This window comes from Alnus glutinosa, chromosome 1 (genome assembly GCF_958979055.1).
Source record: "Alnus glutinosa chromosome 1, dhAlnGlut1.1, whole genome shotgun sequence".
In the NCBI taxonomy this organism is placed as follows: domain Eukaryota; kingdom Viridiplantae; phylum Streptophyta; class Magnoliopsida; order Fagales; family Betulaceae; genus Alnus; species Alnus glutinosa.
Genome location: NC_084886.1, coordinates 9,604,912 through 9,630,889, shown reverse-complemented (window position 1 = coordinate 9,630,889; position 25,978 = coordinate 9,604,912). Strand labels below are relative to the sequence as shown.

Sequence of the window (25,978 nt, the reverse complement as noted above, 5' to 3'; positions counted from 1 at the left end):
ATTTATTTACTTAAAGTTATAATTAAAGAAAGAAATCGGTTTTTCTCTCTTTATCCTATAAATTTACAAAAAAAATTTATCATTTTTGTTAGTAATGTGAGATTAAGGGTTATGAAATAAGAGAAACTGCTTTTGGATATGTATGGTCAATTTTTTTAGGTTTATAATTATGGATTTTGGGACTTTTTATTTATTTATTTATTATTTTTTTATATATGTATACTTATTTTCTGTATTATTATTTTATGAAAATCATGATAGTTTTAGTCTTGGTATTTAATGAATTAATGTAGATCAATTTAAATTACATGTATCAAAGCCTGTATAAGTATGCACTATGCATATACCTTCAGATTAATTTCTCCCCTTGTTTGGAATATAATAAGCTGTGCACAATTTATAGTGGTAAAGGTATAAATTTAAACGTATATTCAGCCGATCGAACTGCAAGTTTTCTGTGTGTGGATTATCGGTTTTCTCTTGATTCTTTTGATAATAATTACTTTGATTTGAGGAAACCTAGCTAAAGGACCTCGTAACATATGCATGCATGTTAAAGACTACTTAAAGTCAAATCTTTTCCTTTTCTTTTTCTCACCACAAACTTAAATCTATTTGGATATGATTCAAGAGTGTTTGCGCTTGTATGACATGCATACACGCGACGTAGTTATATGATCTAAAAGAGTTTGTATGTGACCTCTACAATTAATTATCTTGAATGACAGCTTTGCCTGTAGTCACTTAAATCTGTTTGAATTTGGTTGTATTATGCAAGCATGAGTTTTGTTTTTGTTTTTGTTTTTGGTTTTTGGTTTTTTCTTTTCTTTTCTTTTTTTTTTTTTAAAAAAAAAATAGGTCACTTTTACATGCATGCTTGCAAACTAGCCAATTGAAATATATTGTTTGGGAGTGCATTTGAAAAAAAAAAAAAAATGGTTTGAAAATGTAAAAAGTATGCATTTTCAAATCACAAGTAATGAATGCGTTTAAAAACGCACGATTTTAAAACCGGTAAACAAATCGGACTTTAGTTAATTCAAATTAGCCTTTTGAGCATACAATTAATGTGCATGCATGCTTGAGTATTTACACGCAATCATAAATTATGCTAATTAAGAGCATTTAACGTGGATGCTTTTTATGGTGTGAGCCAATTTGTTTCCGAGTCTCTGTTGAATGCATTATGCAGCCTGCATCTAAAGTCATATTCTTATGTGTCATTAGCTTCACCAAGTTTTTTTTTTTGGATTTCCTTTTCATATAAAAGAGATTGAGAATTAAACTATTTTATCTAATCGTTCTCATGTTATTATTATATGTTTAACACTGAATTAGCATGCATATTGCATATATTATGTATAATATGCTGATGGTTATGGCTAATTATTAACAGTATTTATTAATTGTTGATCTAATAGCTTTTGTAAAGGCGTTATTTTAATTTGTTATCTTTATTATGAAACCATGTGCTTCTCATATGCTAATTTAAAAAGCACGTGATTCTCCCATGGTAAGGGACTAATACTTATATTTGACAACTCAGAGCATTAATGTAGTGAGCATTTGTTTAATTGTTACGTTGTATCAGTTTCTGTTTCACTACATTCTCATACTTAATTTGTTTTGATACTTAACAAAACGAATTTTTTAGATTGGTATGAACTTAAGTTTCTAAATTTTGATTTGGCATTTTGAATCGAGAAACTTACTGCTATTATTGATTCAAGTAGTACAAAAAAAAGGGGTTTTATATAATCTTAAGAGAGATCGAACATATTGAACATTATGTTTGTGCGAATGAGCATAACAAATAATATTAACGCTTCCTTCCTGAAACTAACAATAATAAAGAAGTCTTGAAAACTGTAAAAAAAAATAATGTACTTCTAACCTTTAAAAGTTCTCTTGCAAGAATGTTAATGATTGGACTTCTCACTATGAAATTTGATGGTACACGTGGTATGCATAGGCATATTCTTAAAATGACAAATCTAGTTGTTAGAGCATCCCTAGTGAGTTTTTCATTTCAAAATTTTCACCAAAATTTGGTGAAAAACTAAAAAAAATCCACTTCAACAAATTCTCTATAATTTTTCTATTTTGGCTCTTGTCAGAATTTCACTCTAAATTTGGCTCACAAATTTTACGAGCTATTGAATATTTAAAACCAATAAAAAAAAATTAATATCTAGTTGAAATAGAGAAATATTTAGAGAGTTTGATGTAGGAAGTTTATTAAAGTAGTAGTTAAAAATAACAAAAGTAGATTTTTTAGCTAAAATTTGGAGAGCTCACTAATGATGCTCTTAAACTAGAAGCTCTATTCAGTGTAAAGACCATGCTATCTAGCTATGTAGCTTCCTAATAACGAAGTTGTTTGGTAATCAAAGGGCAAATTTTCAATTCCCATTTAACTTCTCCCAAAAATATCAAATAAAAAACATCTTAACTTTTTTATACTTTTTATATCACATCAATAATTTTTTATTACTATTCAAATAAAAAAACTAACTGCAAAACAAATTTTTTTCACTTTTCTATAAAACATTCTCAAAATTTATATCACATTAATCTCTTCTTACTACTATTCAAATAAATATTCCATTACACAATTACTTACCAAACAACCTCAACAATTTCTCCAATTCGATCTGATGCTGCGGAAGGTATAGGATATAGTAAACTAGTTCATCATAGAGTGTCATAAAGCCATTAGGCTTGGTAAAACTGCATTATGTTGTTCATGTTTTTGCATAGTTTGCAATATCATATTTTTGTTGCTTCGATCATTGTTATATTATGCCAACAAAAACAATTTATTAGTTTGGGGTAATTACCTTTTCCCCCATGAACTATCAAAAAATGCGCGATGCCCCCATGAACTACCAATTCGACCAAAAAAGAGCATCAAACTACCAATTTTACACATTTTACCCCCTTCTGTCAGTCGGACCTGTTAACATGGACGGAATATGCCGATTTTGGATGTTAATTTTGATTAAAAGACAAAAATACCCTCAATTAATAAAAAAAATAATAATAAAAACTGGTTTATTAACTTGGTTTAAATTTATTAATAAAAAATATTAAAACTAATATATTTAAAAAAAAAAAACAAAAAAGAAAGAAAGAAAAGGGGGTGACTGCCACCCCAGTGTTTCTCTGGGGTGGCTGATCCACCTCTGGGGGTGGCTCGCAGACCACCCCAAAAAAACCTAGGGTGGTCGCGTGGCCACCCTAGAGAAAAACTGGGGTGGCCGCGCGGCCCCCAGGTTGTGGGGTGGCCGGACCCACCTCTGGGGGTGGCTCGCAGGCCACCCCCTCCGGCAGTACCCTTTTCCTTCTTCTTCTTCTTCTTCTTTTTTTTTTTTTTTTTAATTTTTTTTTTATTTTAATTTTTTTTTTTTATTTTTAAGTTAAGGGCATTTAGGTCATTTTTTAAATTGAGTACTTTATGATCATGTCGCTGGCCAATTGGCCACGTGGCAAATAAACCACGTCGTCATTTGCATGTTTTGGAGGGAAGGGTCCCGCGCCTCTCGTTTGTCTTTGATTTCAATTTTTTATTTTTTATTTTCGTTTCTTTTTAAAAGCCGGATCTGTCGCCTTAAAAAGGCGACAGATCTTCTTAATTTTTAGAAATCTCTCTATCTTTCGTCTCTCCTCATTTTCTTATTTTTTTCAACTCACTTGTCTCTCCCCATTTTCTTCTTTTTTCCAGCTTTCTCATCTCTCCCCATTTTTCATCACAAAAAAATTCTCACTTTGTTTGTATTTTTTTCTCAACAAATGATGACTCTCCCCCACCCGGATGCACGACTCGATCGCCAACACCCGGAGAAGCTCGTTTTCGTCGTCAGTGATGAAGAAGAGGCCGGTGGTTTATGGGTCCTTTTGATGGTGATTTTTGGTCTTTTTGTTACTTTTTTTTGTTGTTCTTTTTGTTAGTCGCTGGAGTAGTTGGTGTCTTTTGGTGTTTTTTGCTCATTCTCGGCCAAATGGGTATTTTTGGAGTGGGTATTTTCGTCGATCGGTGGCATGGGTATTATCGCCGGATCTCGACGACGTCGTTGACGACGAGTTGGACGAAGACCCGGCGCGTATCTCGCCGGATACACCGGCCCTTTCTACAGATCCAATGAGATATACGTACGTATACGTATATCATAAACAATATTTGGAAGGAAAAAAAAATATTGATTTTGGCGACGTGGGTTAGGAATAGGTGGCTAAAAATATATAATTTTCCTTTTTTAAAATAAAAATAAAAATACATTTAGCCACTTAATGGTGGCACAAGGCTAAAAGTCACGTGGCTAAATAGTCACATATATAATAGGCCACGTTGCTAAATGTACAATAGCAACAATTAAATTCACTACACGTAACCACGTAATTAACTGCACGTGACTAAAAACCAAATTTTTTGTAGCGCTACGTTACAAACTGAGAAGCTTCGTTGAAGAGGCTAAGAGCGGGTGTATTTGGCTAAGAGCGGGTGTATTTGATGCATTATGTGAATAAGTATGTGAATAAAGGACTAAAAAAGTCTACGTGGGCTATTTTTTGTAAATTTTTTTACGGCACCTATGATATAATTAATGTAAATTTTTTACGGCAGTTATGCTATAATTAATGTAAGGGTTTGAATTAATTACAGCACCTAAGCCATGTCCCATTTTCAAACTTGCTGGTCGACTTACCACAGTTTAGTACTTTGGTTGCAAGGTATTTGTCAGCAGCTGTCACTTTGTCATTTAGCTGGGCCAGTTCTCGACTTAAATAAAAAAATTTCTCTAATTAATGCCAAAAAAGAAAGAAAGTAACGAATATTAATAAGATTGGAATAAAGAAATAATTTTATGTGTTGAATAAGATTAGAAAAGGTATATGTACGGGGAAGGCCAGGACAGAGGAGGCAACGTTTTCTGTACGTGTTGAATAAGCTAAAATTGGTTGGTCGAGTATTGAGTAAGCTAGCAATATTCCAGCTAGAATTTCAATATAAAATCTAGGTCGCGTCAAATAATTTGTACACTGAATTAAATAAAAAAAATTATTTAATTCCAAAAAAGAAAGAAAGTAACGAATATCAATAAGATTGGAATAAAGAAATAATTTTATGTGTTGAATAAGATTAGAAAAGGTATATGTACGGGGAAGGCCAGGACTGAGGAGGCAACGTTTTCTGTACGTGTTGAATAAGCCAAGATTGGTTGGTCGAGTATTGAGTAAGCTAGCGATATTCCAGCTAGAATTTCAATATAAAATCTAGGTCGCGTCAAATAATTTGTACACTGAACACATAATTAAAGATTATTTAGAGCAAACTCCCTTAGGTTCCGCTTCCTATCCCTAGTTATAACATGCTACTATTTTACCAAATGTTTAGAATTACGTATGCAGAGTGTTCTATAAACAATTAATGATGTGACTACATAGGCATGCCACTAAATGATGGCATGTCATCTAGACACATCACTGAATTTTCAGTGAATAAAAAGACACGCCACTATTCAATGACGTGTCCATATAAAACGCTACTATTTAGCGGCGTGTCTAGATGACATGCCACTACATTAGTTGTCTGTCAAGATGACATACCACTATATATGTACTGACATGACAAAATCTAAACGCCATTAAATTTAAATAGTAGTTTGGTATAACTTGACACCTACTAATTAGTGGTGTGTTGTAAAAATAAGTATTGTATATATACACGCCCGCGAATATTGGAGTTTTTTTTTGTAGTGTTTCGATCATGGTTTAAAGTAAGTCAAGATGGAGGATTGTCTTGTACGTTTTTATTCAAAATATTATGTTATGATTCTTCTTAATGCCTGAAAGATTTACGTGAAAAAAAAAAAATGGAAAAAAAAAAAAGAAGAGAAAAAGGTACGAAGTCCTAGCTAATTATATATAGGAGAAGTACACAGGCCATATAGGCGGCAGTAATTAGTGGGAAGCCATGGATGTTGAAAACGTATTAAACATGAATGCAGGAGAGGGAGAAACTAGCTATGCCAATAACTCAATCCATCAAGTCTGCCTCTCTCTATCTCTCTCTCTCTTCAAATTTCATTGATTGCCTTTTTTGTTTTTGTTCATTCATTACGTACTTGGCCTAATTTTTGTTTCAATATTAATTGTTCACTTCTCAGAGACAAGCGATAACGAAAGTTCGGGCAATCATGGAAGACGCTGTAAAGAATGCGGTTAGCATGACCACCTTTCCGACATGTATTCAGGTGGCGGACTTAGGTTGCTCTTCAGGACCCAACACCTTCTTGGTGATCTCTGAAATTGTAGACACCGTCCATGGGATATATCAACAGACCAATAACAAATCACCGGAGCTCCAAGTTTTCCTAAACGACCTTCCAGGGAATGACTTCAACACTGTTTTCAAGTCTTTACCTGCGTTTTATAAGAAGCTGAAGGAAGAGAAGGGAGACTTCGGGCCTTGTTTTGTTTCAGGACTTGCAGGTTCTTTCTATGGAAGGCTTTTCCCCAGCCAAAGTCTACATTTTGTACATTCTTCCAACAGTCTTCATTGGCTCTCTCAGGTACGTTATTTTTCGATCATGGGCCTATTTCGTTCATTATATATAACGAGAATATATATATATATATTTAAGTGAAGCAGGAGATTAATTGGCTATCACGTTATATATATATTTGGAGAAATGTTAGAGCTCTTTTTAGTGTCTTTCTGAGGTTCTTCTATGCTGAAATGACACCATTTTTTTTTTAATAAAAACATGAAAGAAAAATCAAGTTGTATATTTTTTTTTATTAAAAATAGGGTGTCATGTTAGCATAGAAGGACCCCATAAGAATACTAGAAAGAACTCTAACATTTCTCATATATTTGCATAATTGTGTCATTGTTGTAATTTTTTGAGAAAATTTTGTTTGGTTGTGTTTTCAGAAAATAGTTAAAAAAAAAAAAAAAAAAAAAAAAAAAAAAAAAAACTGTTTTAAGAGAAAGGGAAACAAAATTCAGAAAGTGTTGTGATGTGAGACAAAAAATAAATAATTGGATCTTTTAGTTTTATTTAGATTAGAAAAATGTTTGGTTTCATTTTGTTGCACATCTTTTGTTAATCTCTATACAAAAAATATGAATATCCACCATTGAATTTGTGAGACCACATGTAAATTTCACAGATTTAATTGAGAATTTGCGAAAGTGGACAAAAAAAGACACCAAACACATCTATTTAAGTAATGATAATGATAATTTTAAAAGTTATATCAACTTTGGGACGATAAAAGGTCGGTCTCTAGCATTACTCTAGATTATTAGTTTGATTTAGGTTATTAATATTTAATTCAAATTTTAAGAGTTTTTATTAATTTTTAATTCAATAATGGGTTCGACCTAAAGTCAGTCAAATTAAGGGTATCAATTTAAGTGTTCTATTGCACTTTAATGGGAACATATTATAATTGATAAACAGATTTTGCTCTTTGATGTGTAACTCTTCTTCCCTCTTCTTTCCAGTAGCGAGACTTAACCAAATTTTCATTCTCTATGGATTGTATACGTGTTCTTTTTTTCTCCCAAGTCCCTTTTGTCTTGATCAACCAACTGCTTAGCTTGTAATTTATTTTACCCTTTCACTGAGCAATGTCTGCAACATATATGCTAATTAACAGTACTGCTAAGAATATTGATAGGTTCCTAACGGGCTTTCCAACAACAAGGCGAACGTGTTCATAGCAAAGTCGAGCCCTCCCAGTGTATTTAAAGCGTACAAAGAGCAATTTCGTAGAGATTTCTCCAAATTTCTACGCTCACGCGCTGTGGAAATTATGCCCGGGGGGCATATGCTTCTTACGTTTCTTGGGAGGAGCGCCTTGGATCCTACAACCAATGATTGTTGTAAAATGGCGGAGCTGCTATCCAAATCGCTCCTTGATTTGGTGGCCCAGGTTTTTTTTTTTTTTGGTTCAAATTGCATGTTAATTAATATGAATTAGAGAGAAATATATATATGTCTACTTTGGCGTTAAAATAATTAATGTTTTGTTATTACTATTAATTTGTATTTTAGGGGATTGTTAAAGAGGGTGACGTGGATTCCTTCAATTTACCTCTCTATAGACCCTTCAAGGGTGAAGTAAGGGAAATTATTGACAATGAGGGGTCCTTTAATATTGAGAAGCTTGAAACATTTGAGGTGGATTGGGATAATAGCGACACCAGTGAGGACGACCAATATTGTGTGAGCGGGCAAAATGTAGCAAAATGGATCAGAGCTGGAACAGAGCCCATGCTGGCTACTCATTTTGGAGCTGGAACGGCAATGGACAGCTTATTTGCAAGGTTTGCACAGCATGTGGCCGAGCATCTGTGCATAGAAAAGACAGCAGACTTTTATATAGTCCTTTCCATGACAAAGAAGTAGATCTTTAAGGCTATATATATATATATGGCTACGTAGATCCAGCTTGCCCTTGAATAAAAATAATTAATTAAACTTGTAATTTTTTCAGTAATTAAAACTTTTCAAAAGTTATGTAATAATTAATATGCGTCAATCGATCACTTTGCTTAATTTGCTATTATGAGACAAAATATTCACAATTTTTGTTTTGTGCATATATAAATCAATAAGGATAAAGGATTAGATATCTATTTGAAGTTTTCCTTCAAGTCCAAACCACATGATCATACATGTACATGATGGGAACCAACTTAATTCACAGAACAAACGTTCTATTTGGTTGAAGTTTACTAGGAAAATAAATCTTCTCGCCAAAACACTATTGGTTTCAATTAGAATTTAATCTTTCTAATATTGGTTGCATCGAGACAAATTAAAAGGCAATATATTTATAATCTTAGTTGAATTTTGGGTTAATTACACTTACTCCTTCAACTACCGTTCACTTCCAAATTGATCGTATGATACTCCCAAAGTTTCATAGCTCAGTTTAGACAAATGTTTCCCAAAAATTTATGCAGCTACTTAATGGGGCGGTGCTACCACCGGTAGATAGCCAGCAAAGACGAAGGAGAGGAGGATCCGCGCGTCGGTAAATAATTTTTAATGATTAGAGCATAGAATTTTTTTTTTGGTTTTTTCAAAATACTTCGAATTTTAAAATTTACTAATATTATCCGAACAATCCCTAAATCGTCACAACGATGCCACGTCAGAATGTTTGAACAACGCTATATGAAGTAAGTAACAAGATTTTAGGAAAGTCCTAATGGTTTGGACAATCATTCAAACAGTCACAATCTGCATACAACTATAATACGTCCAAAACTTAGAAAAACACGAGAGTTTGTATAAAACCTTAAAGAACCCTAACTTAAACCATTTTGCTCGTTACCATCTATGTTGGGGCCTTATTTTTGTGTTAGTATAAGTGTTTGTTTGGCTTTTATTGATAATTCGAGAAAGTTAGATCATTTTGGTAGAAGAACATAGACCTTAATTAATTGCATGAAAGCTTGAGACTTTAGGGGGACTAGACTTCATTTTGAGCCTATGTCAGTACATGATCCTTTACTTTTGACATATCAAGAACATCCCTAGGGTGTTTAGCAAGCGGGAAGTGTGAGAAAATGAATAAAGTTGGGATCTTTGAGGTTTTGCTTTAAAGTTGTGACCTTTTATATATATATATATAAAAGGGTTCATAATTTATAGACACGTTAGAGTCAAGGAAAAATGGGAAGGTAGGAGCTTGTTGGGCGAAAATTAGAAAATATGCATTATAGGGCAAAAAAAAAAAGAATTGTGTCGAATATCGTCCTAATTAATGGTGGAGACCGGCCCAACGATTTTCGGGAAGGCTTGGACAGTTTTGGGGGTAGAATGTGTAAATTAGGGTTTTAACTTAGAACCTTGGATAATATTAGAGTGTAATATAGAGTAAAGAGCTAGAATATTTGCAATAAGCTTATGTTTGGAAATTTATCGCTTGAGGTAAGTAATCAACAACAAAGATGCCAAATGCTAAGCTTTATGTATTTCAAACTGTGCATGAAACTCTTGATTCACATGTATTAAACCCTAGATTTTTACAACGGTATTATAGATTAAACTGCATGTTTTACTAATGTGATTTTAGCTTGCAAAATGATGATCAATATTAACAAATGCTAAGTGATGGTATGATATGATCACTAATTTCATGTTATAAATTAATTTGGTAAGAAATGGACCCACAAAAACTGTAGATGCTCACACTTCTAGTATGTGCACCAGGCTGTGAAGGTGGTGGCTGAGTATCAAAATGATTATTCTTCATTTTGATAGTTGTAGCAGCTTTCTTAAACCTTTTGCTAGATGCAAGTCTACATATGTGCAAAATGATTATTCTTTCAGTTCTAAGAACAGTTAGTATCCACTCACAAAGACCAATGGGCCGGACTTACCTCTTTAGCAACACTAGTACATGCAAGTCTCTTGCCCTTAATTTGCCTTGGGGCTTGGCAGTGGACCAGCTTGTGATTGTGCAAGCTGCATGTGCTACACTTAATTACCTCTTTGGCAAGCATGGTTGATTGTTAATTAATTAAGGTTGCATGTGATTCGGTGGCACGCACGCAGTAGAATGAGATGCAATATGCAAGAATATATACAATTTTAAGAAAACTTATGATACTAGTGTTTTTGTGCATATTTTCTTTTATTAAAGTAGGCATTGTTATAACTTGTTTTGTACTTCTTTTATTAATGCAAGGAATCACCTTTTGTACAAATTGGTGAAATTTTTAGCAAGGTGGATTGATGCAAATAATTCAGGAAAACAAATGAAAAACTCAATACTCGATTCGGCTTGGCTTGACTACAACCCTAGCTACGAGCCACTATTTCCTTTATTGGCGGTGCCCGCAAGCCACTCCAGTTCAAGTTTTATATATATAATTTTAATTAAGAAATGTATAATAGTATTTTTTTTTATATTATTTGAGTAAAAAATGGTAAGAATTCTTAAATTATTATTATTATTTTTTATAGTTACGTGAAGAAGAAATTCCATTAACTAGGGCTAGGCAACCCAAAACATAAAAAAACATTAAAAACTATGAATGAAAGTACGCGGAGGTAATGCTTCCGAAGATGCGGGCCTATTGAGCTTTGACACAGATGCCAAGAACCTGAGCCACCAGTGAAGGTAGTAAATGGTGGATGCAGAATCCGAAGGATCCAAACACCAATTGGGTAACCATTACAGAGATCACAACAGAATATACAACAGAAAATCCTACATAACAAAAAAAATACAACAAAAACACAGAAATTTAACTGCCAAGAAATACAAAAGATGGAAAAAAAATCACAACAACAACAACACAACAGCAGCATCTAAACGGCGGTGAGGTGTGGGCTGGGAGTCCCCTGAGAGCGTTTTAGGGGAGTCCAGAATTCTTAAATTTAATATCTCTTTAAACTCGCATATTAAATTGGTCAGATTAAAAATTGAGGTCTAAAATGAAAAAAATAAAAAAAGAAGAATAATTTTCTAAGAATTACTAATAGCTAAAGAGTAATGCTATATACCATACTACTATCCCACTATGTTAATGTGATATTGTCAATCTATTATTATTTTTCTTTTATTTTCTTTTAACAATGACTGATCTAAAAGTAGATTGTAAGATAATTATGAGATAGTGGTATGGCATATAACATTACTTGTAGCAAAAAAAAAATTCGCTTGAATTTAGATCAAATTTAGTAAAGAGAAATGCTATATGCACCTCAAATTACATACTCCTTTACATGTCGATAAAAATTATCATTGAATCCAAAATATAATACTAATCCATAAGAAATTCAACGTTAATTCAACTACTACATTAGAGAATATACACCTAAAAATGTCCATGTACCATTTCTTTTCGTATAAGCATTTCCGCACTAGTTAGGCCGGGTCCCATGTCTAAGCATCGGGTTTGTCCCAACCCCCTTCACAGCGCTCCGATCCAGATCCAACACAAATATTCAAAAAAGTTTTCGTTCTCTCTCTCCCTCCCTTAAGGCTATAACAACAGCAATAAGAAGGACCCTACACACGTGCTTTTCACAATTCCCCTAATTCAAATTCCCTGCCCTCCTCCAACGGCTACATCTCTGTCTCTCTCTCTCTTCCCCATCCTTCTCTTTCGCCTCCTTGTCCTCCCAAATATTAATCCTTGTCATTTCCACTCTCTCTCTCCAGAAGTCTCTGTGATTTGTGCTCACAATGAAGCACTTCATGCAACCAAGGAACGCGATCTTGAGGGAGACGCATTCGACGGATCCACCCTCGTCGCTGAGCCCTAGCTTGTCCAAGCCGAGGCCGTCTAGGAAGCCGAAATCGGCGAAGGAGAACGCGCCACCGACAGATCCCAATATGCCTTGCGATTCGAAGCAATCTCCGGCCAAGTTGAAGAGTCCGCTGCCACCGAGGCCGCCGTCTTCGAATCCTCTCAAGCGGAAGCTAATAATGGAGACCGTGCCTGAAAATTCCGTACCTGGAGGTTCGGATTCCGGCGTCAAGGTATCTGTTCTCGTAAACCCTAGGGTTTTGGTTTCATTTCGATTTTCTATCTTTTTGCCTACCGAGAAAATCAGAGTCTTGTGTGTTTGGTTACTGAGAAAATGTGAAACCATCCTATTAATCTGAACTGGATTAAGATTTCTATGTTTTCGATTTCTTTGTAACCTCTTATTGGTGCTTCCGGCTTCTGATTGATTTGTTTTGTTTCTGAGAAATGGACATGAACGTCGCATATCATGTTTAGAAAGTTCTGTTTTCCCGAAATTGAGTCTCACGTTACCTATAGTAAACTAAATTTATGTTTGGTTACTTGGAAAGCGGAGGAAAGGAAAACAGAAGAGACGAAATCTTGGATAATTGTGTTTTATGATCTTGGTTTGGCTGTTGGCAAAATGGTAAAATAGTCTGAATCTCATATCTTATGTTTTCTGTTATTCTGTTACCGAAGAAATGATAAAGACACCTCAACAAACTCATACAGTCATGTCGCTTAAGTTGATTTGGTTTTTGAATGCTAAACCATTTGTGCTTAGTTCCATTAAATGGTTTACTGGAATTAACTCCGCAGTGGTTTTTGTTTTAGCACACCCAAGCTATTGAGGTTTGAGACTGTAGATTTTGATATCTTTATTTACTACATTTTCTCAGTAGCTGAATTAGCATAAAAATTTTTACTGATTGCTTGAGGATCTTGTCACAAATTTTCAGGTAATAGTCCGAATGCGGCCGCCACACAAGGAGACGGATGATGAAGGTGATGTGATAGTTCAGAAAATTTCCAGTGATTCGCTATCCATTAATGGACAAACCTTCACATTTGACTCAGTCGCTGACATTGAGGCCACACAGGCATGATCCATATCAACATGATTGTTTTTAGGTTTATGAACAAATGGTTACTGGTGTCGAGTGCTAAATATTATTTTACTTGCAGCAAGATATCTTCCAGCTTGTAGGAGCACCCCTTGTTGAAAATTGTTTGGCTGGATTCAATAGTTCTGTATTTGCATATGGACAGGTATCTTCCAGTTTGCATTGTTCTTTTCTGACTTTTTTATTATCTTACATATAAATCTGAAAATTGATTTTCTTAGACGGGAAGCGGAAAGACTTATACTATTTGGGGTCCGGCCAATGTCTCGTTGGAAGGAAACTTGTCCGGTGATCAACAAGGGTTGACCCCCCGTGTTTTTGAGCGACTCTTTGCTCGTATAAATGAGGTGAGCTAATTCTGTACTTTATGGAAGTCATTGGAGGTAATATCATGTTATAGAACTATGGTCCTAATTTGTGCTTTTGTGTTTCCCTAACAGGAGCAAATTAAGCATGCTGACAAGCAACTTGAATATCAGTGTTACTGTTCTTGTCTTGAGGTTGAGCAATTATAAACTTCTACTTCTGTTATACTTGACATACTTGTGCTTGTAAGGTTATGCCACTTGATTTTTAAATTTATTGCAGATTTACAACGAGCAAATCACAGATTTGTTGGATCCGAATCAAAGAAATCTCCAGGTAACAGGAATTTATAATTATTTCATCTTTAATTTTATTATGCTATAAACCCAGTCTTCTTAGGTCCTTTGTTGCATATTTCTAGATAAGAGAAGATGTCAAATCTGGCGTCTATGTTGAAAATCTCACAGAGGAGTCTGTTTGTACAATGAAGGATGTGACTCAGCTCTTATTAAAGGTTAGCTCCTTGTTGTATTTCTACTATAGGTATAGCATCAATACATATTGTGCTACGGTGTTTGTGACCTTGCTATGAATGACTAGACACAGAACGAGAAATTTTGAGCAATGCATTTAGAGACCTGTTCTTAACCTTCTGTTGATAGTCATTGGATCATACACATGAAATTAAATAATTTCTTTTTGTTAGTGCGAGATTTGAATAAGGTAATTGGAGTTCCTTTCCCAATTAAGAAGTTGAAATACAGCAAAAAGTTACTGCAGTATTATGATCGGAAGCATAATATTTTGGAGTGCCTCGCATTGTTGGTCCAGCTTAAGAAATTCTACTTTCTAAGGGGCATCATTTAGTTTAATGTTTTTCAAATCAAAAGGTATAAGTTTTCAAGAGCATTCTCCAGTCTAGCAAACTTATCAAAATATCTGAACTATTTACTTCTCACTAAAGCAATAAGGGGGCATAGATAGGATACTGGACAAAGAATGCCAAAAGAATACATATTAAAAAAAAAGGTTATCATCTTAAAGAATACATATTAATGTCTGCTTCTTAAGGTTGAGAGATTCAAGGATAAAAAAATTCAAGTGTCTTGGGCCTCAAGCATTTTAATAGTGGTGTATGGCACAAGAGCATTAAGCCTTAAGTCATTCTTAACAAATCGTATAAAAATTAAAAAATAAGGTAAGGCTATGTAAAGTGCATGTCTCGTTTCTGGGTTCTTTCCTTATTTATGGGGATGTGCACATAAGGTCTAGCCATTCGTCAGATTACCGAAAAAACAAATGATTTTTTTTTTGAAAGAACGATTTAAAGCTAATAGTGCATACACTTCATACTTTGTTCCATTTGTTCTCAAAGATTAATCTCTAAATGATTTCCTAGTTTTCAGCTTTTTACTTTGGTAAGATGGTTTTATATTTTACAATCAACTTGTAAGTGTGAACTGATTAGTTTTTCAAGCATCATATTTACTACCACCAAATAATTTATGCAGGGATTGTCAAACAGGAGGATCGGTGCAACTAGTATAAATGCTGAGAGCTCCCGTTCACATACTGTTTTTACTTGTGTTGTTGAATCACGATGCAAGGTAATTACTATTTATGATGGAGAACTATAGATTATTGGGTAATTAATTGCAATTTTTCATTGAGATGTCTTTGCTCCAAATTGTGTGAAACACTTCTTGGCTATGTCTTCTGCTCGGTAAGTGCAAGACCCACATTGGTTCTTGACTGTTATATAGACCTGCCCGTGAGGGGGTGCGTTAGGTGTTAGCGTGATTGATATGTATTGTTGGCTCCAATGTTGTCAAAGGCAAAAGGCGACCACAAATTATATGTATTTAATGCCTTGGAACATTATAATCAAGTGACTTTGTGCCTAATGGATAAGAGCTAGTCTATAAAACATGTGATCTGCCTTTTCTTCTTCCCAAAATGTTTTGCCTTTTGGCCTTTTGCTCGCTTGGTCGGACCCACGAAATGCCCCACTTATATTGATTCTAGTCACTTATGCTGGTAAAAAAATAATTCTTTTGTTTTAAAAGACATTTCCCTAAATAAATATTTGGTCCATCTTGAACATATAGGAACTTTTATAGGAACTTTTAAAGAAGTGCTTGCCTCAAGCACCTGTAACTTAAGGCGCTTGCCTGAACTCTACGGTCATTTCTTCACTAAAAGTGAGCACCTCACTAGAGAAGCCTTGCCTCAAGGTTTCAGAGATGCCTTGCCTTGCCCAACCGCCTGGCTCGCCTTTGACAATACTGGTTGGCCCACTTCCTTACACTTTGCTTTTGAGTTGGATGCTTTGACAAACAATAGAAATCATAAATATCTCTGTTTCATTATTTCCCCGTGTCAAAATATTTGCTGGAAATTTTTTAAGTAAACCGTCAATTTTTTAGAGCAAGGCAGATGGTTTAAGCAGCTTCAAAACAAGCAGAATAAATCTTGTTGATCTAGCTGGTTCAGAGCGACAAAAGTTAACTGGTGCAGCAGGGGAGCGTTTAAAGGAAGCAGGGAATATAAATCGATCACTCTCACAGCTTGGGTATGGTTTAACATATCTTCTTGCATTTATTATTTCATGTCAATGTTCATTTTATGTAAGGTTTACCTAGTATGTACGAACTGAACAGAGAAAATGCAGAAAAAAGTGACCAATGGACCTAATACCTTTTTTTTTATAAGTAATAAAGATTTTATAAAAGAAGTGTAATGCGCCTCTAAGTACACATGAAGTATATACAGGAACAACCAAAGCAGCCTACAATAAGAATCCAAAGGACCTAATACTAGTGCAAATATATAGAAAGTGTAATTTGTCAACATTTCAATTTCATTAGTAATGAAATAAAGAAAAAGCAAAGAGTAAGCCTCTAAGTACACATGAAGTATATACAGGAACAACCAAAGCAGCCTACAACAAGAATCCAAAGGACCTAATACTAGTGCAAATATATAGAAAGTGTAATTTGTCAACATTTCAATTTCATTAGTAATGAAATAAAGAAAAAGCAAAGAGTAATGGATGGGGAAAATCTTCTAGAGTTGATTCTACTCCATATTATTTGACATATAATAATAATGATCAAGCTCCAGAGCAACTGAAAACTGTCGTTATAGGGTTTTTTTTTTTTTTTTTTTTTTTTAATATTAGCTTACCTTTCTTATCTATAAAGTAGATTGAAGATAAGGACAGACTGGCATATGTGGTAAGTGTACAAGAATGTACAACATCAAAGGTGCCATTTAAAATTAGTTTTGGACGCCGATCTTATTGTTTTTGCTTAGGACATTTAGAAAGCAAGTGTACTTGAAAATACTGGATTTGTTTAACAAGAGGGTACTTTTCACTTTTTGGTTGTCACATGACATAAAGGTGAAAATAGTTTTGAGTGTTATGTGTTTTAAGTTGTTTGTTAATACTTTTTGCTTTTTTACTAAAAAGCATAAAGTTTTACTAAAAAGCGTTGCCAAATGAGCCCATTATTTTCTTGGAAATTAGAAATTAGTTAACTTTTTGAAATGTTAACTAGTGTAAGAGTAATATGTAACACTTCGCTTTATCTAGTACACTGATCATAACTTTGAATTTTGTTATCAATCTGAAATAATAACTGAAGTAGTGAGAAAGGAAGGTAACAACTTATTCGTGCAATATGTAGATAAATTGAAAGGACAAACATAACAGACAAATGGCAGGACCAAAAATGTTGTAGAATAGAACTAACACTTTGGAACAGGATACTGACACAATCTTTACTGTAGCATGAATGAAGGAAAAAACGTGTACCTATTGATTTTTGTTCTGAAGCTATTGAATTCTTACAAGTACCACCAAAAAAAAAATAAAAAAAAAAAAATCTTATGCATGGAAGTTCTGTCCTGCAAATTTGCAGTCTTAATATAACTAAATTCAATGAAAAATGATTTTTGCTTCTTCAAAGCACTTAACCACTTGTGGTATTTAGAAAGAGGTTTAGAAATATTAAGGGAAACATTAAGCAGACTGTTACAGATAAATTAAGACGTTAGTGTTAATATGCGCATATAGCTGGTTTTACAACTTTTCAATAATTAGACATTATCTGAACTTACAATTTTAACAATTGCCCAATAGTAGTTGCTCACTGCCCAAGCAGGATTTTTACTAACATGGTACACTGCATGTCATGGAGTTGCTTTTGACAATTACTGGCAGTTAATTGTTAGAGCTGAATAGAGGAAAAAGGCCTATGTCAATCTGAACTAGAAAGGCAAAAAAAGAACAGAAAAAAGGATAACTACTGTTGTTTTTGGTAGTGGAAGCCAGCATCTTTCCTAATAAGTACCAATAACATTGCCATGTTTATTCTGTCTAAATTTACATCTCCTGACTTTGAGCAGACTGCCGGCAAGACTGATTATTATTTTTTTTTCAACTTGATGGAGTTGTGTGAAGAGAACATTTTGTAGTTCTGGTCTGATTTGTGTCAATTATTGGAGTGCAGGAACTTGATAAACATTCTCGCTGAAGTTTCTCAAACAGGAAAGCAAAGACATATCCCCTATAGAGACTCGAGGTTGACATTCTTACTGCAGGAATCTCTTGGGGGAAATGCAAAATTAGCAATGGTTTGTGCTATTTCTCCCTTGCAAAGGTAATACTGCTCAAACCTTCTTTCCTCATAGCAGCCTTGTTTCTTCTCCTTTTGTGAAATGGAAGTTCACATGCCTCAATATATTGCAGCTGCAAGAGTGAAACTTTTAGTACATTGAGATTTGCACAGCGTGCCAAGGCTATTAAGAACAAGGCAGTTGTTAATGAAGTAATGCAGGACGATGTGAATCACTTGCGTGAAGTGATACGGGAGCTAAGGGTATATTCTTATCCATAATAAAATTCTTTTATGTTTCTCCAATAAACAAAATTAAACATGTAAGTATGACTTTAACTAGATTAATTCAACAGGATGAACTACATAGAATGAAGGCAAACTGCAACAACCCCAGTGATTCAAATGGAGGCCACTCAGCAGCATGGATCCGTAGAAGTTTGAGTCTATTAAAGTCTAACCTCAATTGTTCGATAACATTACATAGTGTTGACGATGATGGTGATGAGGAGATGGAAATTGATGAGGAAGCTGTTGAGAGGCTCTGTGATCAAGTTGATAAGCAAATAGCCGGTAGTGAAGCTAACAATAAAATTGATCAATGCAATAGAGAAACAGTAACTTCAGACTTGTTATTTGTGGCACCTAAAGATTTTAATGTGTCTCGATGCTACACATCTGCAGGTGGATCTGTTAGGGAACAAATTTCTGAGGATACAGATGTTAAGATGGAAGAAGGAGCATCTGAGCAGGATGAGATAATGATTGTTGATAGTGCAGAACCTGTTAGAAACACCTCAAATTTGTCCAATGTTAATGTGTTGAATTGTGATAACCTTGTAGAGGAAAATCATGTAGAAAGTAACACACTTGACAGGGATCCCTCTCTGCCGGCCGCTGAGGAGAAAACTATTCTTAGCTCATCTATTAGTAAATTGCTAAATGAAGAATCACCAAGCAAAAGTGTAAGGGATAATTCTTCCTGCTCAGCCTCTGAACCTCTTAATGGAGTTTCTGCTGGCATTTGCAGTGCAGATGCACCAAATGATTTTTCAAATGGCTCAGCGAATTGTATGTCTCCTCCTAGCCTCTGCATAGTTTCGACTGATGTATCCCCAGTACTCAAGTCTCCAACTCCAAGTGTTTCACCCAGAATCAGCTGCAGCCGGAAAAGCTTGAGGACTTCATCAATGCTGACTGCTTCCCAGAAAGATCTTCAGGATGACAAGAAGTTAAGCCCAGAGGCTGCTCATATTTCTTCCAATAAATCCATGAGAAGCAGCTCTTCTAATGCCCTGTCCCCTCAAAAAAGTAAGAACTTGCTTTCACCAACTGAACATTTGGCAGCAAGCATCCGCCATGGTCTTGAAATTCTTGATAGTCATCGCCAAAGTTCAGCTCTAAGGCGGTCATCGTTCAGATTTTCGTTCAAACCTGCAGAATCTAAGCCAATGTTGCTGGTTGACAAAGTTGACGTCGGTGTGCAAACCTTTCCTGGTGATATACCAGAAGAAGATTCAGTTGCATTTATGTGTACTAGTTGCAAGAATAGAATGCAGCTAGAGGTCAAAGAGGCTGATGAAAGTTCAAACCTACAGCTAGTGCCTGTTGATGGCTCAGAGTCTACTGACAAATTGAAGAAGCAAGTTCCCAAAGTAAGTTTAGAGAAAGCTGGATTTACAAATATCGCTTTGGACTCTTCATGCGTTGTTGACCTTTTTCTTTTTTTATCACACAGGCAGTGGAGAAGGTTTTGGCAGGAGCTATCAGGAGAGAAATGGCACTAGAAGATTTCTGTGCCAAGCAAACTTCTGAGATTGTGCAGCTTAACCGCTTGGTATGCCCCTTGCAAGTTTTACGGATAGTCAACTATAGCAATTATTTTCTTTTAGTGTTGGCCTGACCTTTTCTATTGATCATTTACAGGTGCAACAATACAAGCATGAGAGGGAATGCAACGCCATAATAGCGCAGACAAGGGAGGATAAAATTCTTCGCCTGGAGAACCTTATGGATGGTGTTTTACCCACTGAGGAGTTCATGGAGGAAGAGCTAATGTCCCTCACACAGGAGCATAAGGTATAATTTTGTTCTCAAAGTTCCGTTTTCAGTATATTGTGCATATATCTTACCTGAGTTGTCTACAGATTTTAAAGGAGAAATATGAGAATCACCCTGAAGTTTCAACGACAAAAATCGAGTTAAAAAGAGTTCAAGATGAGCTGGAACAGTATCGGAATTTCTACGATATGGGTGAGAGGGAAGTGTTGTTGGAAGAGATACAAGATTTAAGAAGCCAGCTACAATTTTACATAGACTCTTCTTCCACTGCTTCTCGAAAACAAAATCCACTACTGCAATTGACTTATTCATGTGAGCCCAGTTCAGCTCCACCTCTTAGTGCAATTCCAGAGTCAACTGAGGAGGGTCCTGTGGAGAAACTTGAGCAGGAAAGAATACGTTGGACTGAGGCAGAAAGCAGATGGATTTCTCTCTGTGAAGAATTGAGAATTGAACTTGAAGCTAGCAGATCACTAGCCGAAAAGAGGAAGCAAGAACTAGAAACTGAGAGGAGATGTACCGAAGAGCTACAGGAAGCAATGCAGATGGCTATAGAGGGGCATGCGCGCATTCTGGAACTGTATGCAGATTTGGAAGAGAAACATATTCAATTGCTTGCAAGGCATAGGAGGATCCAGGAAGGAATAGAGGATGTCAAGAAAGCAGCTGCAAAAGCAGGAGTTAGGGGTGCTGAGTCGAAGTTCATAAATGCCCTTGCTGCAGAAATTTCAGCATTAAGGGTAGAAAGAGAAAAAGAGCGGAGATATTTTAGGGATGAGAATAAAGGACTTCAGGCTCAATTGAGGGACACTGCTGAAGCTGTGCAGGCTGCAGGAGAATTACTTGTGCGGTTGAAAGAAGCAGAAGAGGCTGTCGCTGCTGCCCAGGTGAGTTTATGTTGGCTTTTTGTTTTGATGCGTTATCCCTTTGGATTGCTGAGATTCATGTTGAATAAAATATGTTTAGATGCAAATGTTTTTCTTCATAACTTTTTTTATGCAATGATCGTATATCTAACTTGGCAATATCCATACCATAAACATGACATTTCTTTTTTTTATTTCAATTTCAAAGTTACAAACGTACCTGGTGGGTTTGAACCCCTCATCTCACCTCCACTACACTCTTACACACCACACATCTTCTTCTTTTTTAACTGATAAGTTATACATTTTTTTTGTAAGCAATTCAATCTCATTAAAAAACATAGAGGGATGCAACCTTAGAATAGAAGAAGTATACAAGAGAACCCCCTAATAAGAAGGAAAAGATAAAATGTTAAAAAAATCTGAAAAACTAGAAAAGAGCAAGCTACAATGTTCTGGTATCCAATTGTATAAAGCGTTGAACATAATCATTTTTAGCTCTACCCCCCTAATAAGGAGAGAAAGATAAAATGTTAAAAAAATCTGAAAAACTAGAAAAAAAAAAAAAAAAAAAAAAAAACAAGTTATGATGTGCTGGAAACAAGTGTATAAAGCGTTGAGCATAATCATTTTTAGCTCTAATCATCGAAATCTCTATATCTTTAAAGGTCTGAGCATTCTGCTCATTTACCAAAATGTTACCATGCCCTTCCTGACTTCCCTAACTCACCAATAACCCTCTCACCTTTCTAGGCATAACCGAATCAACACCCAATAAATTGAAATGTAGGCTCCCTATATCTCTTTATACACAATGAATCAGAAGGTGATCAATTGATTCCCATCTCTTTGTGCACATTCAACCACTTCATCACCACAACATTCTTCTTTCTCAAGTTATCCAAAGTCAATATTTTCCCTAATGCGCTATCCACACAAAAAAAACTACCCTTGAAGGTCCAAGGAGCCTTACTCTCTAAATACTTTTCCAATGAAAAGGGGATCCAATAGGAATGGTTAACACTTGGTAAATAAGACTTCACTTCAAACTTGCGCCTTTTGAAAGAATACAACATCTCAAAGAAAGAAAAGACCACATCACCTCCCAATCTTGTACGAGTCTAGTAAAAATTACATTCCAATGAATAGTCCCATGTCGGACCTGCATCCACCCCCCATGTATCCTTAGAGGGATGCAACCTTAGAATAGAAGAAGTATACAAGAGAACCCCCTAATAAGGAGGAAAAGATAAAATGTTAAAAAAATCTGAAAAACTAGAAAAGAGCAAGCTACAATGTTCTGGTATCCAATTGTATAAAGCGTTGAACATAATCATTTTTAGCTCTACCCCCCTAATAAGGAGACAAAGATAAAATGTTAAAAAAATCTGAAAAACTAGAAAAAAAAAAAAAAAAAAAAAAAAAAAAAAAAAAAAAACAAGTTATGATGTGCTGGAAACAAGTGTATAAAGCGTTGAACATAATCATTTTTAGCTCTAATCATCGAAATCTCTATATCTTTAAAGGTCTGAGCATTCTGCTCATTTACCAAAATGTTACCATGCCCCTCCTGACTTCCCTAACTCACCAATAACCCTCTCACCTTTCTAGGCATAACCGAATCAACACCCAATAAATTGAAATGTAGGCTCCTTATATCTCTTTATGCACAATGAATCAGAAGGTGATCAATTGACTCCCATCTCTTTGTGCACATTCAACCACTTCATCACCACAACATTCTTCTTTCTCAAGTTATCCAAAGTCAATATTTTCCCTAATGCGCTATCCACACAAAAAAAACTACCCTCAAAGGTCCAAGGAGCCTTAACTCTCTAAATACTTTTCCAATGAAAAGGGGATCCAATAGGAATGGTTAACACTTGGTAAATAAGACTTCACTTCAAACTTGCGCCTTTTGAAAGAATACAACATCTCAAAGAAAGAAAAGACCACATCACCTCCCAATCTTGTACGAGTCTAGTAAAAATTACATTCCAATGAATAGTCCCATGTCGGACCTGCATCCACCCCCCATGTATCCTTAGTACGTGCAGTATTGAACAAGTCCGGATAAGATATCTTAAATGGTTGATCCTCACACCACACATCATGCCAAAAACTGACCTTTGATCCATCACCCACCTCATATCTAACAAGTTTTGAAAACGTTTCCCCCCCTTATAAAGCTTCACACCGCCACTCCAAATGGCTCCATTACCTCCTTAGAGCACCAACCTTCCCTTAAATTATCATATTTAGTATCTATCACCAATCCCCATAAAGCCTCATTCTCCGTAGCATATTGCCACAACTATTTTCCCAAAAGAGCTCGATTAAACTGAATCGGATTTTTAACCCCCAAACCACTTGATTAATTTCATTCGAATAATCTCCTCATAATGTTTGTTCTCTCTCTCTCTCTCTCTCTCTCTCTTCATTGTCTGTTCCCATAGTGTCACACAAGTAGACTTTAGCCAATATTATTCATAAAATAAAATTTAAAAAGAAGAAAAAAAAAAATTTAGCCAATAGCATACCAATACACACCTTATACTATCTTTCATGTTAACACTTATTTTCTTAGTTAACCAGCTCTGCTCTCTCATTTTCTGCCTGCATTTTGCATAAGTTGTTTTGCGGTACATGTTTATATTTGTTTTGAGGCACAACTTTAAAATCATGCAGTTTTATTTTTCTTTTTCTTTTAATGGTGCTGAGGTTTTACTCAAAAGTGGACCAAACTCTTGGTTTTGTGCAGCTCTACATGTAACACATTAACCTTATACTTTTCACTAAATAATTCTAGAGTCGAAGCTTCACAATTTCCTAAGACTCATGCTCTAGAATTTATAAAAGTTGTTACAGCTTATTGCTTCAAATTTGAATGACGTGAACTTCGTAAAATATAGAGCCAAGTTATGATCTTAGTTAAATGCTTCAGTGTTTCTCCATGCAGAATCTTTCTGTCTCAACTTTCACCAAGTTAGAGTTACATAATTTAAAGTCTTTATGCATGAAATGTGGTTTTTATTGTGATAAATAGACTACCCTGAATCTCATTAAAATATGCAGAGGCGAGCTACGGAGGCAGAGCAAGAAACTGAGAAGGCCTACAAACAGGTTGATAAATTGAAGAAAAAACACGAAAAGGAGATTAACACCCTCAATGAGGTCCTTGCTTCTCGTTTACCTAGAGAAGCAATACAGCCAATTTATGATGATTCTCATAATGCCAAGTATGAAGCAGGGGACGCCCATAATGCAAGTGACCAGAGATGGAGAGAGGAATTTGAGTCATTCTATGATGGCAAAGATGATGGTGAGTTGCCGAAACTCACAGAACCCTCGTCATGGTTCTCTGGTTATGATCGATGCAACATATAAAACTGAAAGTTACTGTTCAGGGTGTAAGATTTGTAGCATATTTTTACTGTTGATGATCTGGTTGGTAAGATTTGTAGCAATTGTGATTACCAACATATATGTTCTCTTATTTCTGTTTGTCAATTCAGATTCCTGAGTTCATAAGATTTGAATGAATCATCATATTCTTTAATTCACCCCTGCTTGCAGCATAAAAAAACAAAAAAACAAAAATTCCCTCTTTTCTTGGAATTTGTAATTTTTGTCCTTTTACCCTCTTCCCCCCCACCCCCACCCCCACCCCCAATCTTCTTGGCTACCAAATGAGACACGCACATGCATATGTTCAGTAACAAGCATCCAACATACACACATTACGTAATGGATTTTTCCATCCAATTCATATTCCAAAATGTGGTGTTGATGAAAGGAAAGGGAGATGTTAGTCTGCATCAACATGGGGCTTTTACAAGTTTGAGTGTAGTGTATGGATATGGTGGACCCAGCTGCAGAGACACTGGACCTGTTGAAAGTTCTCAAAAAATACTTATAACCATGTGTTCAGGCTTTAGGTCATTTATGTGTTTGGTTTGCGTGTCAAGAGGATAGGGAGCAATCTTCAAGTGGATCAGAGAAGTATGTCCATTGCCCCTTCCGTGTCAAATGGCAGGCAAAAGCAGACTGTCCACAACTACTTACTTGGCAACCTCCCGACTCCTGATATATTACCATACAATATCAGGTCATGGAGACCATTAAACAGGAAGCTTGTGGCCTTGTCCTCTGACTTGAATTTATCCCTACCAGTGGACCATTTCCATTTCAAAGGAGGGTGCGGATGGAAGGAAACCGGTAGGCCTCCAAACCCCAGCCATTAATTTCCGGATTGGAATTTTGAAAGGAACCAGAAACACCGGAGCTGTCATAATTTAAAGAGGGAAATGGGTTTGAAAGTGACCCTCTATTCAAAACCAACCATTTCGTTAAAAGAGGTAAAAGAGAATCGTCCAGATTCGAAGAGTTGTTTGGACTTTGGAAGCTGGCCCTACAGAAGAGAAACGAGGTCTGAGGTGAACTGAATTCAGATTGTCTAGACCTGCAGACTTTCGAACATTGTTTTGAAAATTGGGATGCTTTTTTTTTTTTTTTTCCAGGCTCCCAAACAGTTGAAATTTTGCATGCAAGAGAAAGATAAATTGGTCATGGTTGGTGAAACAAAATGATATACTTTTGTTCACAGGCCGGCCAGCTGTGCTTTTTTGTTAACCCCACACCATCAAAAGGTCTTCAACCAAGCGAAGATAAGGCAACTGCTTCTTTAGTTATTTAGGTGAAGGATAGAGACATAAAGGGGAGGAAGGTGCCATAGAT

The 25,978-nt window shown here is 35.5% G+C and overlaps 2 protein-coding genes across 3 annotated transcripts; both read left to right on the top strand.

The window, feature by feature from the left end:
* The first annotated feature begins 5,889 nt into the window (after positions 1-5,889).
* Positions 5,890-8,579, top strand: LOC133871454 (probable jasmonic acid carboxyl methyltransferase 2). The gene is made up of 4 exons (XM_062308905.1): positions 5,890-6,049; positions 6,168-6,572; positions 7,690-7,944; positions 8,067-8,579. The coding sequence occupies exons 1-4, from the start codon at positions 5,975-5,977 to the stop codon at positions 8,418-8,420; spliced, it is 1,089 nt and encodes a 362-aa protein (XP_062164889.1). The 5' UTR covers positions 5,890-5,974; the 3' UTR covers positions 8,421-8,579.
* Positions 8,580-11,977: 3,398 nt separating this feature from the next.
* LOC133871435 (kinesin-like protein KIN-12B) lies at positions 11,978-24,804 on the top strand. Of its 2 annotated transcripts, XM_062308893.1 has the most exons (17): positions 11,978-12,516; positions 13,225-13,365; positions 13,451-13,534; positions 13,611-13,736; positions 13,830-13,889; positions 13,978-14,031; positions 14,117-14,209; positions 15,207-15,302; positions 16,122-16,267; positions 18,210-18,359; positions 18,449-18,578; positions 18,671-18,887; positions 18,999-19,969; positions 20,053-20,151; positions 20,241-20,393; positions 20,462-21,262; positions 24,317-24,804. In XM_062308893.1, the coding sequence occupies exons 1-17, from the start codon at positions 12,220-12,222 to the stop codon at positions 24,626-24,628; spliced, it is 3,930 nt and encodes a 1,309-aa protein (XP_062164877.1). In that variant the 5' UTR covers positions 11,978-12,219; the 3' UTR covers positions 24,629-24,804. The 2 variants fall into 2 exon arrangements, with proteins under 2 accessions (XP_062164877.1, XP_062164872.1); XM_062308888.1 differs by having other exon boundaries at positions 18,671-19,969.
* Positions 24,805-25,978: the final 1,174 nt, after the last annotated feature.